Genomic DNA, 24,993 nt, shown 5'->3' on the forward strand with positions numbered 1-24,993 from the left:
TGATATAATATGATATGTTATAATAGTATTACTACAATATAGTCTAAACTATAATAAAATATATATTACAATAATATTACTACAATACAGTCTATACTATGATAAAATATGACATATTATAATACTATTACTACAATACAGTCTATATACTATGATATGATATATATTCTAGTATTATTACTACAATACAGTATATATACAAATATATAATATATATTATATTATTATTACTACAATACAGTCTATATACTAATATATAATATATATGATATTATTATTACTACAGTACAGTCTATATACTAATATATAATATATATTATAGTAGTATTACTACAATACAGTCTATATACTAATGTATAATATATATATTATAGTATTATTACTACAATACAGTCGATATTCTATGATATGATATACTATAATAGTATTATCTAATCATTCACTGTTGTTGCTGCTGTGTTATGGATCTACAGTTATCGGTACTGATATACTGTAACACATCATCCAATCTTTCTGTTCTGCATGTCTCAAGAACACAAAGAAGAAAGTCAACTGCAGGCAATGAAATGGCTATTCAAGCTCCTTTTCCACTGGATAGCCTCAGTGCTGAATTGCCTCCTAACTTAATTATCCTCCTATTTCCCTGCAGTGTTGGAAGAGACTGAGGCAGAGGCCTGGAGAGAACATCAGTTTGACAGAGTGGCTGTAGGTAAAGTACCCCCTACGTTCAAATGTAACACACCACTACAGCCAACAGTTGTTATGTTGTGGTTGAACCCACTACAGCTGACAGGTGTTATGTTGTGGTTGAACCCACTACAGTTGACAGGCGTTATGTTGTGGTTGAACCCACTACAGTTGACAGGTGTTATGTTGTGGTTGAACCCACTACAGCTGACAGTTGTTCTGATGTGGTTGAACCCACTGTAGTTGACATATATTATGTTGTGGTTGAACCCACTACAGCTGACAGTTGTTATGTTGTGGTTGAACCCACTACAGCTGACAGTTGTTCTGATGTGGTTGAACCCACTACAGCTGACAGGTGTTCTGATGTGGTTGAACCCACTACAGCTGACAGGTGTTATGTTGTGGTTGAACCCACTGTAGTTGACATATATTATGCTGTGGTTGAACCCACTACAGCTGACAGGCGTTATGTTGTGGTTGAACCCACTGTAGTTGACATATATTATGTTGTGGTTGAACCCACTACAGCTGACAGGTGTTATGTTGTGGTTGAACCCACTGTAGTTGACATGTATTATGTTGTGGTTGAACCCATCTACTTCCCTGACCACAGCTGCGTAGCAAACACCACAACGGACGGTACGGATTCCTCCCAAACAGCACCCTATTCCCTATATAGTATAGGGCTTATAGGGCACTAGGGCTTATAGGGTGCCGTTTTGGACATTAGCCCATAACATCAGATAAAAGAGGGCATTATAAACTCATGATAGGTATCCTCTTTCTTTTCATGCTGACTGTGTGATGTGAGCACCAGGTGTGTCTTGTCTGTCAAAGTGGCTTTGATGCTCCAGATCGCTGACAAGTCATTAACTCAGCTCATAGTCATTGAAGACAGCTGTCTTTGTCTTGAATACTTTGAATTCAATTAGAGTTGAACCCTAGTGTATTGTGTTGGATGTGGACAGAGGGAGACATGGAGGGAGGCCACAGCGTCATTGAAATTGATTTATAGCTGTGATACACTTCAGGGCTTTTGCATCTGATAAGATATGATGGTCTCGCGATGATAGTGGGGTGTATTTGACAGACAGACAGACAGACAGACAGACAGACAGACAGACAGACAGACAGACAGACAGACAGACGATATTTACAGATCTAAAACAAATTATGTTGACAATATTATAGCTAGTGTAGCGAGAGCGAAACTGCAATGCACCAGCGACAATGATTAGTGTTGTATGTAGTTTCTGGACCAACCTACATGGACTAGGGAAAGGGGGAAGGGGACATTACATGTGGTCTGAACCAATCTACATGGACTAGGGAAAGGGGGGAAGGGATATAAACAGGACAAAGTATGAACGCTGAAGGAAGGACGCAGTGGGGCCGAGGAATCGTCTCTCCTCAAATCACTAGATTGCTGCTAGTAAACTTGAGACAAATGTAAAGTTTGTTTCTTGATTGAGGAGCAGATAAGCACGTCCACACGGTGCAGCATGGCTGGTGAATAATAGTTTATTTATTTCACCTTTATTTACCTAGGCAAGTTAGTTAAGAACAAATTATTATTTACAATGACGGCCTACCAAAAGGCAAAAGGCCTCCTGTGGGGACGGGGGCTGGGATTAAAAATTAAAATATAGGACAAAACACACATCACGACAAGGGAGACACCACAACACTGCATTAAGAGAGACCTAAGACAACAGCATAGCATGGCAGCAACACATGACAACAACATGGTAACAACACAACATGGCAGCAACACTACATGGCAGCAGCACAAAACATAGTACAAACATTATTGGGCACAGACAACAGCACAAAGGGCAAGAATGTAGAGACAACAATATATCACGCAAAACAGCCACAACTGTCAGTAAGAGCGTCCATGATTGAGTCTTTGAATGAAGAGAGATAAAACTGTCCAGTTTGAGTGTTTTTCGCAGCTCGTTCCAGTCTCTAGCTGCAGCGAACTGAAAAGAGCACCGACCCAGGGATGTGTGTGCTTTGGGGACCTTTAACAAAATGTGACTGGCAGAACGGGTGTTGTATGTGGAGGATGAGGGCTGCAATTGGTATCTCAGATAGGGGGGAGTGAGGGTTTTATAAATAAGCATCAACCAGTGGGTCTTGCGACGGGTATACAGAGATGACAAGTTTACAGAGGAGTATAGAGTACAGTGATGTGTCCTATAAGGAGCATTGGTGGCTAATCTGATGGCCGAATGGTAAAGAACATCTAGCCGCTTGAGAGCACCCTTACCTGACGATCTATATATTACGTCTGTGATCTAGCATGGGTAGGATGGTCATCTGAATCAGGGTTAGTTTGGCAGCTGGGGTGAAAGAGGAGCGATTACGATAGAGGAAACCAAGTCTAGATTTAACCTTAGCCTGCAGCTTTGATATGTGCTGAGAGTAGGACAGTGTACCGTCTAGCCATACTCCCAAGAACTTGTATGAGGTGGCTACCTCAATCTCTAAACCCTCAGAGGTAGTAATCACACCGGTGGAGAAGGGGGAATTCTTCTTACCAAACCACATGACCTTTGTTTTGGAGATGTTCAGAACAAGGTTAAAGGCAGAGAAAGCTTGTTGGACACTAAGAAAGCTTTGTTGTAGAGCGTTTAACACCAAATCCGGGAAGGGGCCAGCTGAGTATAAGACTATCCTCTGCAGATAAATGGATGGGAGAGTTTCCTACTGCCTGAGCTATGTTGTTGATGTAAATTGAGAAGAGCGTGGGGCCTAAGATTGAGCCTTGGGGTACTCCCTTGGTGACAGGCAGTGGCTGAGCCAGCAGATGTTCTGACTTTATACACTGCACTCCTTGAGAGAGGTAGTTAGCAAACCAGCCCAAAGACCCCTCACATACACCAATACTCCTTAGCCGGCACACAAGAATGGAATGGTCTACCGTATCAAAAGCTTTGGCCAAGTTAATAAAAATAGCAGCACAACATTGCTTAGAATCAAGGGAAATGTTGATATAATTTAGGACCTTTAAGGTTGCAGTGACACATCCATAACCTGAGTGGATGTAACGATGACGCCGTGAGTCGAGAAGCAGGTAATGAAAACAACAAACATGAAACAAGACACCGTAACAGAAGCAAGGTAACATGAATACCGGTGCAAAACCAACAGAGGAATGAACTAAATGAAGGGACCTATACAAAGGAGGAAATTAGGTCCAGGTGTGAATCATAACGATGAGTGCCTGGTGCACGTAATGATGATTCCCAGGACCGGTGGTTAGAATTCCGGCGACGTCGCACGCCAGAGGAGAGGAGCAGACGTGACATTACCCCACCTCTCTGATGCACGGCTCCTGCCGCAGGACGTGGCCGACTAGGAGGACGACCTTGGGACGAGGAGCGGGTCGATCCGAGTGGCGAAGGTGGAAGTCACAGAAGATGTTGAGATCCAGAATGTCCTCCACCGGAACCCAACACTGCTCCTCAGGGTCATACCCCTCGCAGTCCACCAGATACTGGAGCTGACCCCCTCCAGATACTGGAGTCCAGCAGAGATCTGACAGCATACTCCGGACTGCACACGATGTCCGGGGGGGTGTGGTGGGGTGTCGTGGGGGACAGCATCAGCTAGGGGACCAGGAACCACAGGCCTGAAAAGGGAGACATGAAACGAGGGTGAGATACGGTAGTGACTGGGCAGTTGTAACCAATACGTCACCTCGTTGACCCTCTGGAGAACCTTGAACAGCCCCACAAACCGGGGGCTTAGTTTCTTGCAGGGCAGGCGGAGTGGGAGGATCCTGGTAGAGAGCCAGACGCGATCCCCAGTGTGGAACACAGGAGTCTCACTGCAGTGGCGGTCTACCTGTTCTTTTTGATAATGGACAGCACGCTGGAGTCTCACGTGAGCTTCGCTCCACACTTCTTCTGCGTGCCGGAACCACTCATCAACCGCAGGAGCCTCGGTCCGGCCTGGAGTCCACAGAGCCAGGGCCGGCTGAAAACCCAGAAGAGACTGGAAGGGAGTCAACCCAGTGGAGGAGAGTGGCAGTGAATTACTCTGCCCATGGAAGGAATCGTGCCCACTCAACCTGACAGTCCAGACAGTGACTCCTCAGGAACCTCCCCAGCTCCTGGTTTATCCTCTCCACCTGCCCGTTGGACTGAGGCTGATACCCGGAAGTGATGCTGACCGTGACACCGAGCTTCTCCATGAAGGTCCTCCATACTCGTGGTGTGAATTGGGGTTCACGGTCGGAGACGATGTCCTCCGGAAGGCCATAATGCCGGAAGACCTGCTGGAAGTGTGCCTCAGCGACCTGGAGAGCAGCGGGGAGACCAGGAAGAGGAATTCAACGACATGACTTCGAAAATCTATCCACTACCACCAGAATGGTGGTGAAACCGTCAGAGGACGGGAGATCGGTTGCAAAGTCAATGGATAGATGAGCCCAGGGTCGCTGAGGCACAGGAAGCGGTAGGAGCTTCCCTTCTGGAGCATTACGGGGAGACTTGGTTAGGGCACATACGGAACAGGAATTGACATAACGAGTGACATCCTGCGCCAAGGTGGGCCACCAGTACTTCTCAGCGATGGAATGGATGGTGCGAGAAATACCTGGATGTCAAGCTGCGACAGCTGTGTGTGTCCATGTCAGTAGCCGATCCCTTATCCCTGTGGGAACGTAGGTGCACCCAGGAGGACAGTTCAGGTGTGCGGGCTCACTGAGCCTGGTGGAGCTCCACATCTATGTCCCAGACCACATGAGCAGGGCCCTCTCCTGAAATCATAGAGGCGCGACAAGGCATCGGCCTTGGTGTTCTTTGGCCTCCCTTAAGGAGAGATGTGAGAGGTTAGGCAACAGAGCTGAAATTCCTGATGAAACGACGGTAGAAGTTGACAAACCCCAAAAACCGTTGTAACCATTTAATCGTGGTTGGGACTGGCCATGACCTGACTGCATCTACCTTCTTGTCAATTGTAGGCACTCTGCAGGTCCAGTTTGGTGAAGAACCGGGCACCGTGGAGCTCCTCGATGGCATATGGCACCAACGGGAGGGGGTACCAATACTTCTTGGTAACTTCATTGAGTCCTCTGTAATCAATGCAAGGGTGTGATCCTACATCCTTCTTGGCCACGAAGAAGAAACCAGCCAACGCAGGAGAAGTGGACGTGCGGATAAACCCCTGTTGGAGTGCCTACTGAATGTAATCCTCCATGGCCAGGGTGTCAGCCACTGACAGAGGGTCTGAGTGAAGTTGTTGCATCAGCAAGCAGGTCGATGGCCACAGTCCCAGGGGCGATGAGGAGGGAGACAGGTGGCCCGGGTCTTAGAGAATACCTCCCTCAGATCCTGGTATACCTCCGGGATGTTATGCTGAAGGGCAAGCAAAGGCCTCTCAAACGATGTGGAACCACAGGGAACAGGGAAGCAGGCTCTCCGGCAATTAGGTGACCAATCTGTGATTCTCATCCTCGACCATCAAATGGTGGGGTTATGGCGTTGAATCCAAGGGAGGCAGAGGATGATCTTGTGAACTGGTGCACTGTTGATGAAGAAGGTGATATTTTCCTGATGATTGGACTCCACGGTGAGGGTGAGCGGTTGAGTGATGTGTGTAATGGTTCCGGATCCTAACGGCCGATAATCGAGACCTTGCACTGGAAAAGTAGAGGAGAGCGGGTATGAAGTAATATTGAGAGAGGAGGCAAGGGTATAATCCATAAGAAATCCATCAAATTCCCTCCTTGACCACAGTACATACAGAGCCCCAGTTGTATCCATCTGCGGCGCTCCGCCGCGGGGAGGCGTGTGACCCCTACCTCCATGGGTTCAGGCTCTGATTCTGAGTGTTCGCCGAAGGAGGGAGAGAAGCGATGAGAATGCCAACGCTCCCGGAGAGGGTTATCCAGTCGGATGGCCATCGCAATGAGTGCGTCCAGGGTAAGGTTGACGTGTCGGCAGGCCAATTCCGTCTGGACCTCCTCGCGCAGACCTCTTCTAAATAGCGTGCAAAGAGCCGGTTCATTCCATCCACTGGATGCTGCTACTGTCCGGAAGGTGAGTGCGTACTCAGCTGCTGTCTGATCCCCCTGCCGTAATTGAAGTAGATGCTCACCTCCCTCTCTGCTATCCGGGGGATGATCAAAGATACATTTAAAACAGAGTCATAAACCCCTCATATGAATTTAGCTCCTCCTCTCTTCTCTCTCAGACAGCCGTAGCCCATTCCAATGCCTGCCCCGTCAGCAGAGAAATAACCGTGGCAACCTTGAACCGCTCTGTGGTGGGGGCTCCCATCTGGTGGGTAAAATAAAGGGAGCACTGAAGTAGGAAGCCACGTCATTTGGATGGGTACCGTCATATTTCTCTGGGAGGGATAAATGGGCATTGCTGACCGTAGCGGGTTGCTGAATGGGCTGTTGGGCTGGCTCACTGGGTAGGCTGGATCTAGAGTATCCTCCACTAGTAGGATGCTGCGTCTCCCGGGAATGTTTGAGACGCTGCAAACTGCGAAGGACCTCTTCCATGGCCGTCCCCAGTTGTGCCAGCTGGTCATGTTGCTGACGCAGAAGGTAACCATGTTCATCGACCGTCAGAGAGATATCCGATTTTCCTGCATTTTCCGTTGTCCATTGTTGGAGTCGGTATTCTGTAACGATGACACCGTGAGTCGAGAAACAGGTGCAGGTAAAACGTTTAATAAAAACAACAAACATGAAACAAACATGAAACAAGACAGCGTAACAGAAGTGAGGCAACATGAACACAGGTGCAATACCAACTGAGGAATGAACAAAAGGAAGGGACCTATGAAGGGGAGGTAATGAGGTCAGGTGTGAATCATAACGATGAGTGCCAGCTGCTCGTAATGATGAGTGCCAGCTGCGCGTAATGATGAGTGCCAGGTGTGCGTAATGATGATTCCCAGGACCGGTGGTTAGTATTCCAGTGACGCCGCACGAGGAGCAGGAATAGACGTGACAGCAGAAACCAGATTGTATACCAGAGAGAATACTATTGACTTCAAGAAAGCCAATCAGTTGATTATTTGCAAGTTCTTCAACATTATTGATAAACAGGGCAAAATAAAAATAGGCCTATAACAGTTAGGATCAGCTTGATCTCCCCCTTTAAATAAAGGACGGACCGTGGCTGCCTTCCAACCAATGGGAACCTCCCCAGAGAGGAGAGACAGGTTAAAAAGGTCAGAGATGGGCTTGGCGATGATAGGGGCTGCAACCTTTAGGAAGAAAGGGTCTAAACCATCTGACCCAGATGTTTTTTTAGGGTCAATATTAAGGAGCTCCTTTAGCACCTCGAACTCGGTGACTGCCTGCAGGGAGAAAAATTGTAGCGGGGCAGGGAAAAGAGGGAGGAGCATTGGGGCTAGTCGCTTTAGAAGGTGTGGGAGATGAGATGTTGGACGGGCAATGAGGCATGGCTGAGTCAAAAGGGAATCCTGACTTAATGAAGTGGTGATTAAAGAGCTCAGCCATGTGCTCCTTGTCAGTAACAACCACATCAACATTAAGGGACATGGGCAGCTGTGAGGAGGAGGGTTTATTCTCCAGGTCTTTAACCGTTTTCCAGAACATCTTGGGGTTAAACTCACAGAGGGAAAACTGCTCCTTAATGTAAATAACGTTGGCCTTCTGGATAGCCTGAGTGCACTTACATGTATTTCTCATTTGTCTGAACGAGAGCCAGTCAGCCTGAGTACGCGTGCCGAGCCTTTGGCCAAATTGAGTTCTTGATATGGAGTAACTCTGCCAGATCACGGTCAAACCAGGGGTTGAACCTGTTTTTAATTCTCATTTTCTTTATGGGTGCGTGTTTGTTAACAATACCACTGAAAATATATTTAAAAAAAGGTCAAAGCATTCTTTTACAGAGGCCAGGTCATGAAGGAAGGCTTGCTCATTAAAGTTTTTTAGCAAGTGTCTATGACAAATCAGGACAGATAATAGGCCACAGTCAGGACAGAGGGGGAGGGGGAGAAGGGGAAGTGGGGTGGGGTGGGGGGCTTGGGGGGAGAGATAGGGAGGGAGGGGTTTGAGAGAAAAAAAGAGAGATGGGATAGAGAGAGAGGATGATAGACAGAGAGAGAGAGAGAGAGCGAGCACGAGAGAGAGGGGGGGGTGATAGAACGAGAGCAAGAGGGAGTACTACTCAGTGGTGATCCCTCATTTCCTCTCCCTGGTCATATGAGACATCATACTGCAGTACTACTCAGTGGTGATCCCTCATTTCCTCTCCCTGGTCATATGAGCCATCATACTGCAGTACTACTCAGTGGTGATCCCTCATTTCCTCTCCCTGGTCATATGAGACATCATACTGCAGCACTACTCAGTGGTGATCCCTCATTTCCTCTCCCTGGTCATATGAGACATCATACTGCAGTACTACTCAGTGGTGATCCCTCATTTCCTCTCCCTGGTCATATGAGCCATCATACTGCAGTACTACTCAGTGGTGATCCCTCATTTCCTCTCCCTGGTCATATGAGACATCATACTGCAGTACTACTCAGTGGTGATCCCTCATTTCCTCTCCCTGGTCATATGAGATCCAGGTTTGTCCCAGTATGCTCATTATGTGGCTCTGAGTGTGCCTGGTTTTAACCTGCATGCCCACTGTGTTCAGCGCTTGTGTGTGTGTTCAGTGTGTGTGTGTGTTCAGTGAGTGTGTGTGTGTGTGTGTGTTCAGTGTGTGTGTGTTCAATGTGTGCGTGTGTGTGTGTGTGTGTGTGTGTGTGTGTGTGTGTGTGTGTGTGTGTGTGTGTGTGTGTGTGTGTGTGTGTGTGTGTGTGTGTGTGTGTGTGTGTGTGTGGAAGGAGGGGATTTAGCATGCCATCAAGCATCTGTACTCAGCCATGTCAAGACTGTCTATGTCTGAGAGAGCAGGATTCTAGAGGTAGGAGACAGACACCATCCATCAGCCGGCCTGTCATTTCCAGATGTCACCCTCTCCTGAGCGATGGTATTATATTTAAAATAATCAAGATTTTAATGGCACCAGATATCAATTTAATCCAATGTCAACGACACAACAAACAAAATCCTCTGAAAAAATAAATAAATAAAAATCACATCAAATCAAATCATTTCAAATCAAATGGTATCAAATCACATAAAATCATATATTATCAAATCTTATCAAATAATATACAATCATATACAATCATATCAAATAGTATTAAATCAAATCGCATCAAATCATATCAAATAATATACAATCATATCAAATCATATCAAATAGTATTAAATCAAATCAAATCATATCAAATCATATCAAATCATATCAAATCATATACAATCATATCAAATCATATCATATCACATCGAATCATATCAAATCATATCAAATAATACCAAATAATATCAAATCAAATCATTTCAAATCACATCAAATCATATCAAATCATATCATATCAAATCATATCATACCAAATCATATCATACCAAATCATATCAAATCATATTTTTCTTTATTTGACCCTTTGTTGTTTTTCTCACTCTCTATTCTATTTTAGATTATTGTAGACTGGTCTTCAGTCTCTGTTTAGATTCCATCTAGACTACTCTTCAGTCTCTGTTTAGATTCCATCTAGACTGCTCTTCAGTCTCTGTTTAGATTATTGTAGACTGCTCTTCAGTCTCTGTTCTAGATTATTGTAGACTGCTCTTCAGTCTCTGTTTAGATTCCATCTAGACTACTCTTCAGTCTCTGTTCTAGATTATTGTAGACTGGCCTTCAGTCTCTGTTTAGATTATTGTAGACTGGCCTTCAGTCTCTGTTCAGATTCCAGCTAGACTGGCCTTTAGTCTCTGTTTTAGATTATTGTAGACTGGCCTTTAGTCTCTGTTTAGATTCCATCTAGACTGCTCTTCAGTCTCTGTTGAGATTCCATCTAGACTGCTCTTCAGTCTCTATTTAGATTCCATCTAGACTGGTCTTCAGTCTCTGTTTAGATTCCATCTAGACTGCTCTTCAGTCTCTGTTTAGATTCCATCTAGACTGGTCTTCAGTCTCTGTTTAGATTCCATCTAGACTACTCTTCAGTCTCTGTTCTAGATTATTGTAGACTGCTCTTCAGTCTCTGTTTAGATTCCATCTAGACTGCTCTTCAGTCTCTGTTTAGATTCCATCTAGACTGGTCTTCAGTCTCTGTTTAGAATCCATCTAGACTGGTCTTCGGTCTCTGTTTAGATTCCATCTAGACTGGTCTCCAGTCTCAGTTTATTTCTGTTGTATCTGGAGTGTAACAGTGTGAGACTGATGAGGTTGAATGGCCAGATGGTTTTCAGCAAATAAAGGGGCCATTTGGGACAAAGCTCTGATTGGTTCCGGTCCTTCCTCCCTTCTTTCTCCCACTCTGTGTTCCAGCATTTACGTGTCCTAACAACGCACCCTGTAATGTCTATGTTACGCTGTTCTCAGACAGTCAACAAAAGACCAACAAAAGATGGACATAGAGAAAGAGAGTTTAGCTCAACGTACAAACCCCCTTAAAAAAAGAGCGTATGAGGAAGAGGTAGCCAGAGAGGTGATGAGAGACAAACCAACCTGTGTTGTAGTGCTTGGTACAGTATCGCAGGTCTTTCTCCTCTTTCAGTATAAACTGAGGTAACGTCAGCCCGTCTGCTACCTGCACAGCTCCCTTCTCATCCCACTCAAATATGAGATCATTCATCGTATAGCCGACTGGATGGGACAGTTTGAAACAAGATCATTATTACCACAGTATTACTACAGTCTTACTACCACAGTATCACAGTACATTCAAGCTGTTTGTAAGAGAGAAAAAAATATTATTGACAATGTGGTATGATGAAGGTTTAAATGCCTTGATCAACCAACTCTACCGTAGCTCCATAGTGTTCATACAGAAGCAATACATGTTGTGGTCATTCTTCACACCTGAGAACAATGAGTCAAGAAAAAAGAAAAATCCATAATTTCCAAAGAGAAGAGGTGGGGAGGGAGGGACAAGCCAGTGTTGGCTGGTTAGAGCAGGTTGGAGGAGGTTGGTCCCCCCTGACTCCCTCCCTGTCCCTTCCCTGTCCCTGTCCCTTGCTGCTGGAGGGGCCGTGTAAATCACTGGGCCTTTCATCATACTGTCCTCCAGACCAGAGACACATCCATCACACTAACACAAAATAAATACTTCCCCCTACCCTACCTATGTGTGTGTGTGTGTGTGTGTGTGTGTGTGTGTGTGTGTGTGTGTGTGTGTGTGTGTGTGTGTGTGTGTGTGTGTGTGTGTGTGTGTGTGTGTGTGTGTGTGTGTGTGTGTGTGTGTGTGTGTGTGTGTGTGTGTGTGTGTGTGTGTGTGTGTGTGTGTGTGTGTGATAACTGTGTTCCTAAATGATAATGAAATACTCACAACTCTCCAGCTGCATGATACAGGTCTGTACGTCCATTGGGAAGTTCTTCAAGTCCATGGGACAGGCCAGGACCAGTGTTATTCTGGTCACATAGAATAGAACACAACAGAACAAAACAGAACAGAACAGCACAAAACAGGAAAGAGCAGAACAGACAGGCCAGGATCAGCGTTATTTTGTTAACATGTTCACATAGAATAGAATGGAATGGAGTAGAATGGAATACAATAGAATATAATGGAATAAAAAGTAATGAAATGGAATAGAGTAGAATGGAATAGAATGGAATAGCATATAATGAAATATAACAGAATGGGATGGAATAGAATAGAATGGAATACAATAGAATATAATGGAATAGAATGGAATAGAATAGAATGGAATACAATATAATATAATGGAATAGAAAGTAATGGAATGGAATGGAAAAGAATGGAACTGATTATAATAGAATATAATAGAATGTAATGGAATACAATGGAATACAATAGAATAGAATGGAATAGAAAGTAATGGAATGGAATAGAATAGAATGGAATAGAATGGAACTGAATATAATAAAATAGAATAGAATGGAAAATAAAGTAATGGAATGGAATATAATGGAATGGAAAGTAATGGAATGGAATAGAATGGAATGGAACTGAATATAATAGAATATAATGGAATGAAGTAGAATATAATGGAATAGAATTGAATGGAAGACCAGAATGGAATAGAATGGAATGAATGGAATAGAATTGAATAGAAAGGAACTGAATATAATAGAATATAATGGAATGAAGAAGAATATAATGGAATAGAATTGAATGGAAGAATGGAATAGAATTTATTGGAAAAATAGAATATAACAGAATGGAATAGAATGGAAGAATGGAATAGAATAGAATATAATGAATGGAATAGACAGGGTAACATATTGTTAAAAACCACTAGCACAGCCTTACAGGAGGAGAAGCAGGGTAACATATTGTTAAAAACCACTAGCACAGCATTACAGGAGGAGAAGCAGGGTAACATATTGTTATAAACCACTAGCACAGCCTTACAGGAGGAGAAGCAGGGTAACATATTGTTATAAACCACTAGCACAGCCTTACAGGAGGAGAAGCAGGGTAACATATTGTTATAAACCACTAGCACAGCCTTACAGGAGGAGAAGCAGGGTAACACATTGTTATAAACCACTAGCACAGCCTTACAGGAGGAGAAGCAGGGTAATATATTGTTATAAACCACTAGCACAGCATTACAGGAGGAGAAGCAGGGTAACATATTGTTATAAACCACTAGCACAGCATTACAGGAGGAGAAGCAGGGTAACATATTGTTATAAACCACTTGCACAGCCTTACAGGAGGAGAAGCAGGGTAACATATTGTTATAAACCACTAGCACAGCCTTACAGGAGGAGAAGCAGGGTAATATATTGTTATAAACCACTAGCACAGCCTTACAAGAGGAGAAGCAGGGTAATATATTGTTCTAACTGCGGCTATATTTCCTGTCATGATGCCTTGCAATCTAAAAGGTTACAATACACATCTCAGACATTCTTCTTCTCATGCCAAACACCTTCCTGCTTGCCGTGCACGTGAACCTCATCCCCAAACAGACTGGCTGCATCTCCATGCTCTTGTTCGTACCGCGAATAGAGATAAATATCTATAGAAGCGGCAGCCATTCATGCTTCAACCTAGACGGCCGCTGTTACTTTTATCTTGAGATACATTCTAGGTAGGTGAGGAGCAGGTCTATTGGTTGCATTGCATTCATAGTTTACTTATACCGCAGTGTGATATCATCACCGTTACACGACAAATGTTATTTATAAGGATTATTTTTTCAATCAGAAAAAACACTGAGGCAGGTTCTCTTTAGCGTGGGGTCAGGTGAGATCAAATACATTGAGGCAGGTTCTCTTTAGCGTGGGGTCAGGTGAGATCAAATACACTGAGGCAGGTTCTATTTAGCGCGGGGTCAGGTGAGATCAAATACACTGAGGCAGGTTCTCTTTAGCGTGGGGTCAGGTGAGATCAAATACACTGAGGCAGGTTCTCTTTAGCGTGGGGTCAGGTGAGATCAAATACACTGAGGCAGGTTCTCTTTAGCGTGGGGTCAGGTGAGATCAAATACACTGAGGCAGGTTCTCTTTAACGCGGGGTCAGGTGAGATCAAATACACTGAGGCAGGTTGTCTTTAGCGCGGGGTCAGGTGAGATCAAAGCGATCTAATGGGTTCATTTGACGGTGTCAAGGTAAGAAACAAGAAGGCCTCTTCTCATTGCCTTCCCATGGCTGTTTATAAGGATCCAATTCCTCTCTGCCTGTCCAAGGGTTGAATACTAGGCTTGATAACAGATCAAATACACTGCAAAGATGCTTGCATTTAAAGTAGATCATTTTTGTTGTTATGTGGATGTTAATATCTGTTCTGTTTCCACCGTAAGCAATACAATCTGTCAGCCATAGGCCATGCACCAGATAGACATTCATCTGTCAGCCATAGGTCTAGCACCAGATAGACATTCATCTGTCAGCTATAGGCCATGCACCAGATAGACATTCATCTGTCAGCTATAGGTCTAGCACCAGATAGACATTCATCTGTCAGCCATAGGCCATGCACCAGATAGACATTCATCTGTCAGCTATAGGTCTAGCACCAGATAGACATTCATCTGTCAGCTATAGGTCTAGCACCAGATAGACATTCATCTGTCAGCTATAGGTCTAGCACCAGATAGACATTCATCTGTCAGCTATAGGTCTAGCACCAGATAGACATTCATCTGTCAGCCATAGGCCATGCACCAGATAGACATTCATCTGTCAGCCATAGGCCATGCACCAGATAGACATTCATCTGTCAGCCATAGGCCATGCACCAGATAGACATTCATCTGTCAGCCATAGGCCATGCACCAGATAGACATTCATCTGTCAGCCATAGGTCTAGCACCAGATAGACATTCATCTGTCAGCTATAAGTCTAGCACCAGATAGACATTCATCTGTCAGCTATAGGTCTAGCACCAGATAGACATTCATCTGTCAGCCATAGGCAATGCACCAGATAGACATTCATCTGTCAGCCATAGGCCATGCACCAGATAGACATTCATCTGTCAGCTATAAGTCTAGCACCAGATAGACATTCATCTGTCAGCTATAGGTCTAGCACTAGATAGACATTCATCTGTCAGCTATAGGTCTAGCACCGGATAGACATTCATCTGTCAGCTATAGGTTTAGCACCAGACATTCATTTGTCAGCTATAGGTCTAGCACCAGATATTCATCTGTCAGCTATAGGTCTAGCACCAGATAGACATTCATCTGTCAGCTATAGGTCTAGCACTAGATAGACATTCATCTGTCAGCTATAGGTCTAGCACCGGATAGACATTCATCTGTCAGCTATAGGTCTAGCACCAGACATTCATTTGTCAGCTATAGGTCTAGCACCAGATATTCATCTGTCAGGTATAGGTCTAGCACCAGATAGACATTCATCTGTCAGCTATAGGTCTAGCACTAGATAGACATTCATCTGTCAGCTATAGGTCTAGCACTAGATAGACATTCATCTGTCAGCTATAGGTCTAGCACCAGACATTCATCTGTCAGCTATAGGTCTAGCACCAGACATTCATCTGTCAGCTATAGGTCTAGCACCGGATAGACATTCATCTGTCAGCTATAGGTCTAGCACCAGACATTCATCTGTCAGCTATAGGTCTTGCACCAGACATTCATCTGTCAGCTATAGGCCATGCACCAGATAGACATTCATCTGTCAGCTATAGGTCTAGCACCAGATAGACATTCATCTGTCAGCTATAGGTCTAGCACCGGATAGACATTCATCTGTCAGCTATAGGTCTAGCACCAGACATTCATCTGTCAGCTATAGGTTTAGCACCAGATAGACATTCATCTGTCAGCTATAGGTCTAGCACCGGATAGACATTCATCTGTCAGCTATAGGTCTAGCACCAGACATTCATCTGTCAGCTATAGGTCTAGCACCGGATAGACATTCATCTGTCAGCTATAGGTCTAGCACCGGATAGACATTCATCTGTCAGCTATAGGTTTAGCACCAGACATTCATCTGTCAGCTATAGGTCTAGCACTAGATAGACATTCATCTGTCAGCTATAGGTCTAGCACCGGATAGACTTTCATCTGTCAGCTATAGGTCTAGCACCAGACATTCATCTGTCAGCTATAGGTCTAGCACCAGATAGACATTCATCTGTCTGCTATAGGTCTAGCACCGGATAGACTTTCATCTGTCAGCTATAGGTCTAGCACCAGACATTCATCTGTCAGCTATAGGTTTAGCACCAGATAGACATTCATCTGTCAGCTATAGGTCTAGCACCGGATAGACATTCATCTGTCAGCTATAGGTCTAGCACCGGATAGACTTTCATCTGTCAGCTATAGGTCTAGCACCAGACATTCATCTGTCAGCTATAGGTCTAGCACCAGATAGACATTCATCTGTCAGCTATAGGTCTAGCACCAGATAGACATTCATCTGTCAGCTATAGGTCTAGCACCAGATAGATATTCATCTGTCAGCTATAGGTCTAGCACCAGACATTCATCTGTCAGCTATAGGTCTAGCACCAGACATTCATCTGTCAGCTATAGGTCTAGCACCAGATATTCATCTGTCAGCTATAGGTTTAGCACCAGATAGACATTCATCTGTCAGCTATAGGTCTAGCACCAGATAGACATTCATCTGGCAGCTATAGGTCTAGCACTAGATAGACATTCATCTGGCAGCTATAGGTCTAGCACTAGATAGACATTCATCTGGCAGCTATAGGTCTAGCACTAGATGGACATTCATCTGTCAGCTATAGGTCTAGCACCGGATAGACATTCATCTGTCAGCTATAGGTCTAGCACCAGACATTCATCTGTCAGCTATAGGTCTAGCACCGGACAGACATTCATCTGTCAGCTATTGGCCTAGCTCCGGATAGACATTCTGAGAAACTAACAAGAAAAGAGGAAGATACAACAAGAAAAGAATAGCATACCGAATACTATACAATACGTTCCCATTTTTTGAAATCCTTAGTAGTTTGTTGTCAGTCGTAACCTCATGGAAATTGGCGCCCTTTTCATTGGCGAAGAACAAATCAGGTTTCCAGATAGAGTCCAACATAGATGGGTCCAGATCGAGAGAGTCATCGGGATATTCACTATAGGCCAGCCTGGGGTCGTTCCATTGCTGCCTCAGGAAGATATTCACTCTGTAGTCCTGGGGAGAGAACAGTTAAATGTCAATCAGTGCATCAGATTGTCAGAGAAAGACCTAGGTATGTCAGTGCATTGTATAGCCAGGACTCAGGGGGAGGATTGATTGATTGATTGGCTGGTTTGCTTGTTTGTTTGATTGATTGTTTAATTTTATAATTGATTTCTGGGTTAAAGGATTGCACAAGACATGGGGATCAGTTTCCAATTCTTTCGACCTAAAAAAAACCTATGCATTTTTATTGAATAAAGCTTAGTTAAACTAAAGATTCTATATTAGACGTTATTGGGCTTTCCATGTGTATATTGTCTATGCTAATCAAGCCTGTCTGAACAGTAGCAGCATTCTTAAGGCAGGAGCTAAATGATGGTCCTGGTGGTTCATCGTCTCCTTTAGAAAACACATATAGCCCTTCAATAGAGCTGTGGCCCTTAGCCACGACAGTCCACCGTAATTGTCAACGGGCATGCGGTTATATCTTCCCATAACGGCTAGGCTGTAACGTAGCGAGGCATGACAGCAGGTGACCTTTCCAATGGCAATCAGCCACAACATCAGAAATATGTTTTCTAGAAATGATCTCACAACACACAGATACACCCGTTTTGTTATTATGGGAATTTTGTTGGAAAATAAAAATGAGTTTTTACGGAAAACTGACTATGATTACAGAATGAGGTCTAGTCTGACTGTGATTACAGAATGAGGTCTAGTCTGACTATGAGTACATAATGAGGTCTAGTCTAATTGTGAATACAGAATGAGGTCTGGTCTGACTGTGATTACAGAATGAGGTCTAGTCTGACTGTGATTACAGAATGAGGTCTAGTCTAATTGTGAATACAGAATGAGGTCTGGTCTGACTGTGATTACAGAATGAGATCTAGTCTGACTGTGATTACAGAACGAGGTCTAGTCTAATTGTGATTACAGAATGAGGTCTAGTCTGACTATGAGTACATAATGAGGTCTAGTCTAATTGTGATTACAGAATGAGGTCTAGTCTGACTATGAGTACATAATGAGGTCTAGTCTAATTGTGATTACAGAATGAAGTCTGGTCTGACTGTGATTACAGAACGAGGTCTAGTCTGACTGTGATTACAGAATGAGGTCTAGTCTAATTGTGATTACAGAATGAGGTCTAGTCTGACTATGAGTACAGAATGAGGTCTAGTCTGACTGTGATTACAGAACGAGGTCTAGTCTAATTGTGATTACAGAACGAGGTCTAGTCTAATTGTGATTACAGAACGAGGTCTAGTCTGACTGTGATTACAGAACGAGGTCTAGTCTGACTGTGATTACAGAACGAGGTCTAGTCTGACTGTGATTACAGAATGAGTAAAAGGGTTCTACCTAAACCACGAAGGGTTATTTAAAGGGTTCTCCAATGTGGACAGCCAAATTGGTTTGCTGCCAACATAGAAATATAATTACCGAAAGGGAAGCACCTGTTCAAGTCAATGTTCAGTGATGGGTGGATGGGCGGCCATATTGAGTAATTACATTTCTGTGACTGTCAAAGCCACCTTATGTGATGACTGATTCGACTGTTTGTTACTATCAACTCCTTACTACTACTCATCAATGTCAAATCCCACCAAATGGAAACATATTTAATGTGTGTGATAAGGATTAGCCCATTTTTTCCCAATTTTTTGCCTAAAATGTCATACCCAAATCTAACTGCCTGTAGCTCAGGCCCTGGAGCAAGGATATGCATATTCTTGGTACCATTTGAATGGAAACACTTTGGAGTTTATGGAAATGTGAAAGGAATGTAGAAGAATATAACACAATAGATCTGGTAGAAGATAATGCAAAGAAAAAAACAACTGTTCTTTTGTATTTTCTTTGTACCATCATGTTTGAAATGCAATAGAAAGACCGTAATGTATTATTCCAGCCCAGGTGCAATTTAGATTTTGGCCGCTAGATGGCATCAGTGTATGTGCAAAGTTTTAGACTGATCCAATGAACTATGGCATTTCTGTTCAAAATGTTGTTTCAAGACTGCCCAAATGTGCCTAATTTGTTTATTAATAACTTTCATGTTCAAAATTGTGCACAATCCTCAAACAATAGCATGGTATTCTTTCACTGTAATAGTTACTGTAAATTGGACAATGCAGTTAGATTAACAAGAATTTAAGCTTCCTGCAAATATCAGATATGTCTATATCCTTGGTAATTTTCTTGTTACTTACAACCTCATGCTAGCCTACGTTAGCTCACCGTCCCGTGGAACGGACACTGATCCTGAAGAAGTTTTAGCATAGTGTGACCAACTGGGTTCAAACACGGGTCTCCTACACGTGAAAAGAGGATCAGGTCAGGAGCTCCAGAGCCAACGACACAACACTGCAGGTCTCAGTCTGGTTCTGACCCAACCTCTGCTACAAGTCTGATTATGAACCATGGAGTATACTGTTGGATTAGAAAGCATGGAGTTGTCTCACACATTCTTCCATCATCCGCAGCAGAAGCCATGGGTGAACTCACTCTCTCAGACATGTTGGGTGTGATTTCATGGGTGAACTCACTCTCTCAGACATGTTGGGTGTGATTTCATGGGTGAACTCACTCTCTCAGACATGTTGGGTGTGATTTCATGGGTGAACTCACTCTCTCAGACATGTTGGGTGTGATTTCATGGGTGAACTCACTCTCTCAGACATGTTGGGTGTGATTTCATGGGTGAACTCACTCTCTCAGACATGTTGGGTGTGATTTCATGGGTGAACTCACTCTCTCAGACATGTTGGGTGTGATTTCATGGGTGAACTCACTCTCTCAGACATGTTGGGTGTGATTTCATGGGTGAACTCACTCTCTCAGACATGTTGGGTGTGATTTCATGGGTGAACTCACTCTCTCAGACATGTTGGGTGTGATTTCATGGGTGAACTCACTCTCTCAGACATGTTGGGTGTGATTTCATGGGTGAACTCACTCTCTCAGACATGTTGGGTGTGATTTCATGGGTGAACTCACTCTCTCAGACATGTTGGGTGTGATTTCATGGGTGAACTCACTCTCTCAGACATGTTGGGTGTGATTTCATGGGTGAACTCACTCTCTCAGACATGTTGGGTGTGATTTCATGGGTGAACTCACTCTCTCAGACATGTTGGGTGTGATTTCATGGGTGAACTCACTCTCTCAGACATGTTGGGTGTGATTTCATGGGTGAACTCACTCTCTCAGACATGTTGGGTGTGATTTCATGGGTGAACTCACTCTCTCAGACATGTTGGGTGTGATTTCATGGGTGAACTCACTCTCTCAGACATGTTGGGTGTGATTTCATGGGTGAACTCACTCTCTCAGACATGTTGGGTGTGATTTCATGGGTGAACTCACTCTCTCAGACATGTTGGGTGTGATTTCATGGGTGAACTCACTCTCTCAGACATGTTGGGTGTGATTTCATGGGTGAACTCACTCTCTCAGACATGTTGGGTGTGATTTCATGGGTGAACTCACTCTCTCAGACATGTTGGGTGTGATTTCATGGGTGAACTCACTCTCTCAGACATGTTGGGTGTGATTTCATGGGTGAACTCACTCTCTCAGACATGTTGGGTGTGATTTCATGGGTGAACTCACTCTCTCAGACATGTTGGGTGTGATTTCATGGGTGAACTCACTCTCTCAGACATGTTGGGTGTGATTTCTCTTAGCTAACAGCTTTACCGCAACAGCATAGCACCCAATCCATAATGCAATTTTAGCCGAAAGGCAAATACACTCCTTCTCTGAGTCCTGACTGTGACCTATTTGATTTATTTATTTTTGTTGTTGCTATGTAGTCTAATGTGACTTCGGTCTGCATGGAGCATAACCCAACCATCTCCAACAACTGCCTGTAACAAACAAACATCAGGACTTTGGGATTTATGCGTTCACTCTCTAGCCTCCGGAAGAAAGAGAATGAAAGAGCAGCAGGCTAATCACATCCTATTCCCTACATAGTGCACTACTTTTGTCTAAAGCCCCTGAGCCTTGGTCAAAGAATAGGCCGTCATTTGGGACTCAGCCTAGCAGAGCTAATTAAATAGCCTCTGGCTTTTCCCCTGGGCGTTGTAGCTTTAAAGCCGGGTAAACAATTAGACGGTGGTGGGCCACAGAGGACCTCAGGTTCCTATTGTGGACCAGGAGCCAGGATGCATCCCAATGGTACCCTATACCCTACATAGTACACTACTTTTGACCAGAGTCCACCCTATACCGTACATAGTACACTACTTTTGACCAGAGTCCACCCTATACCGTACATAGTACACTACTTTTGACCAGAGTCCACCCTATTCCCTACATAGTGCACTACTTTTGACCAGAGCCCACTATGCAGGGGAAATAGTGCCATTTGCGACCCAGACTCAGTCGGATCATTACACGAGACATTGTTCTCACCAGCCCTATGAGCACTAAAGATTTATTGATGCCATTCTCTTTAGTTTCACCTCCCCACATCCCTTATTCCATTTTCTTTCTCAAATAGCATTCAGATTGAGAGAGACAAAAAGAGGGAGACAGACATAGTGAGAGAAAAACAGAGAGAGAGAGAGAGAGCGAGAGAGAGAGAGATAAAGAGAGAGAGACAGACAGACAGAGAGAGAGGGAGAGAGAGAGAGATAGAGAGAGAGACAGACAGAGAGAGAGGGAGAGAGAGACAGACAGAGAGAGGGAGAGAGAGAGAGAGAGAGAGAGAGAGAGAGAGAGAGAGAGAGAGAGAGACAGAGACACAGACAGACAGACAGACAGACAGACAGACAGACAGACAGACAGACAGACAGAGAGAGAGAGAGAGAGAGAGAGAGAGAGAGAGAGAGAGAGAGAGAGAGAGAGAGAGAGAGAGAGAGAGAGAGAGAGAGAGAGAGAGTAGGACTTGGAGGAAAGGCGTCTGGATCAATTCCACTGGTTGTGGAGTGTAGAGGGAGAAAAAGAGTGGAACATTTGTTCTGCGTGAGGAGGTTGTGCAGTCTGCAGCAGTTTTAGTTGCTTGCTCTACTAACTCTACTGATACGTCTCCCCCAAGGAGACTTGGCTTGGAGACTAGAGACTAAGGCCTGGGCCATCCCATCCTAGCCCAGCCCATCTCATCCCATCCTATCCCATCCCATCCCATCTCATCCCATCCCAGCCCATCCCATCCTAGCCCATCTCATCCCATCCTATCCCATCCCATCCCATCTCATCCCATCCCAGCCCATCCCATCCTAGCCCATCCCATCCCATCCTATCCCATCCCATCCCATCTCATCCCATCCGAGCCCATCCCATCCCAGCCCATCCCAGCCCATTCCATCCCATCCTAGCCCATCCCATCCCATCTCATCCCATCCGAGCCCATCCCATCCCATCTCATCCCATCCTATCCCATCCCATCCCATCTCATCCCATCCCAGCCCATCCCATCCCATCCCATTCCATCCCATCCTAGCCCATCCCATCCCAGCCCATCCCATCCCAGCCCATCCCATCCCATCTCATCCCATCCGAGCCCATCCCATGCCATCCCATGCCATCCCATTCCATCCCATCCCATTCCATCCCATGCCATCCCATTCCATCCCAGCCCATCCCATCCCATCCTATCCCATCCCATCCCATCTCATCCCATCCGAGCCCATCCCATCCCAGCCCATCCCAGCCCATTCCATCCCATCCCAGCCCATCCTTGCCAGCCCATCCCAGCCCATTCCATCCCATACCAGCCCAGCCCATCCTAGCCCATCCCATCCTAGCCAGCCCATCCCAGCCCATTCCATCCCATACCAGCCCATACCAGCCAAGCCCAGCCCAGCCCAGCACATTCCATTACATTCCAGCCCATCCCATCCCATCCCAGCCCATCCCATCCCATCCCATCCTAGCCCACAATATAAATATAGGACAAAACACACATCACGACAATCTGATACCTGCTCTCCCACTGGTTACACACTGGTTGAATCAACAATGAAATGACGTCTGTGCCCAGTGGGTTGGGTCTGTTTCAATGATCTGATACCTGTTGTTGGTCTGTTTCTATGTTGTTGTCCGTCCTTCAAACAACATATATTTTACCGCTCTGCCTTGAGCTAGCACCCTATATCACCCTATAGCACCCTATATCACCCTATATCACCCTATATCACCATATATCACCCTATAGCACCCTATATCACAACTCTACTGTCTGTCCCCATGTTGGTCTACTATCTGTTTCCATGTTGGTCTACTATCCTTCTGTCTCCATGTCCTTCTGTCTCCATGTTGGTCTACTGTCCTTCTGTCCCCATGTTGGTCTACTGTCCTTCTGTCCCCATGTTGGTCTACTGTCCTTCTGTCTCCATGTTGGTCTACTGTCCTTCTGTCTCCATGTCCTTCTGTCTCCATGTTGGTCTACTGTCCTTCTGTCCCCATGTTGGTCTACTGTCCTTCTGTCTCCATGTTGGTCTACTGTCCTTCTGTCTCCATGTCCTTCTGTCTCCATGTCCTTCTGTCCCCATGTTGGTCTACTGTCCTTCTGTCCCCATGTTGGTCTACTGTCCTTCTGTCTCCATGTTGGTCTACTGTCCTTCTGTCTCCATGTCCTTCTGTCTCCATGTCCTTCTGTCTCCATGTTGGTCTACTGTCCTTCTGTCTCCATGTTGGTCTACTGTCCTTCTGTCTCCATGTCCTTCTGTCTCCATGTCCTTCTGTCCCCATGTTGGTCTACTGTCCTTCTGTCTCCATGTCCTTCTGTCTCCATGTCCTTCTGTCTCCATGTTGGTCTACTGTCCTTCTGTCTCCATGTTGGTCTACTGTCCTTCTGTCTCCATGTCCTTCTGTCTCCATGTTGGTCTACTGTCCTTCTGTCCCCATGTTGGTCTACTGTCCTTCTGTCCCCATGTCCTTCTGTCTCCATGTTGGTCTACTGTCCTTCTGTCTCCATGTTGGTCTACTGTCCTTCTGTCTCCATGTTCTTCTGTCTCCATGTTGGTCTACTGTCCTTCTGTCTCCATGTTGGTCTACTGTCCTTCTGTCTCCATGTTGGTCTACTATCCTTCTGTCTCCATGTCCTTCTGTCTCCATGTTGGTCTACTGTCCTTCTGTCTCCATGTTGGTCTGCTGTCCTTCTGTCCCCATGTTGGTCTACTGTCCTTCTGTCTCCATGTTGGTCTACTGTCCTTCTGTCTCCATGTTTGTCTACTGTCCTTCTGTCCCCATGTTGGTCTACTGTCCTTCTGTCTCCATGTCCTTCTGTCTCCATGTTGGTCTACTGTCCTTCTGTCCCCATGTTGGTCTACTGTTCTTCTGTCTCTATGTTGGTCTACTGTCCTTCTGTCTCCATGTCCTTCTGTCTCCATGTTGGTCTACTGTCCTTCTGTCTCCATGTCCTTCTGTCTCCATGTTGGTCTACTGTCCTTCTGTCTCCATGTTGGTCTACTGTCCTTCTGTCTCCATGTTGTTCTACTGTCCTTCTGTCTCCATGTCCTTCTGTCTCCATGTTGGTCTACTGTCCTTCTGTCTCCATGTCCTTCTGTCTCCATGTTGGTCTACTGTCCTTCTGTCTCCATGTTGGTCTACTGTCCTTCTGTCTCCATGTCCTTCTGTCTCCATGTTGGTCTACTGTCCTTCTGTCCCCATGTTGGTCTACTGTCCTT

The 24,993-nt window shown here is 44.8% G+C and overlaps 1 protein-coding gene across 4 annotated transcripts in view; it reads right to left on the bottom strand.

Annotated features, from left to right (window-relative positions):
- LOC129827438 (glycine receptor subunit alphaZ1-like) overlaps nucleotides 1-24,993 on the bottom strand; it is a 101,511-nt gene that overhangs the window by 27,688 nt on the left and 48,830 nt on the right. For all 4 annotated transcript variants that reach the window (XM_055888289.1, XM_055888288.1, XM_055888286.1 and 1 more), the window contains 3 exons: nucleotides 17,136-17,359; nucleotides 12,073-12,155; nucleotides 11,253-11,390 (listed from right to left, as the gene is read on the bottom strand). In XM_055888289.1, the coding sequence (XP_055744264.1) occupies nucleotides 11,253-11,390; nucleotides 12,073-12,155; nucleotides 17,136-17,359 (445 nt within the window). The remainder of the gene's footprint in view (nucleotides 1-11,252; nucleotides 11,391-12,072; nucleotides 12,156-17,135; nucleotides 17,360-24,993) is intronic.

Source organism: Salvelinus fontinalis, chromosome 29, assembly GCF_029448725.1.
Source record: "Salvelinus fontinalis isolate EN_2023a chromosome 29, ASM2944872v1, whole genome shotgun sequence".
NCBI lineage: Eukaryota > Metazoa > Chordata > Actinopteri > Salmoniformes > Salmonidae > Salvelinus > Salvelinus fontinalis.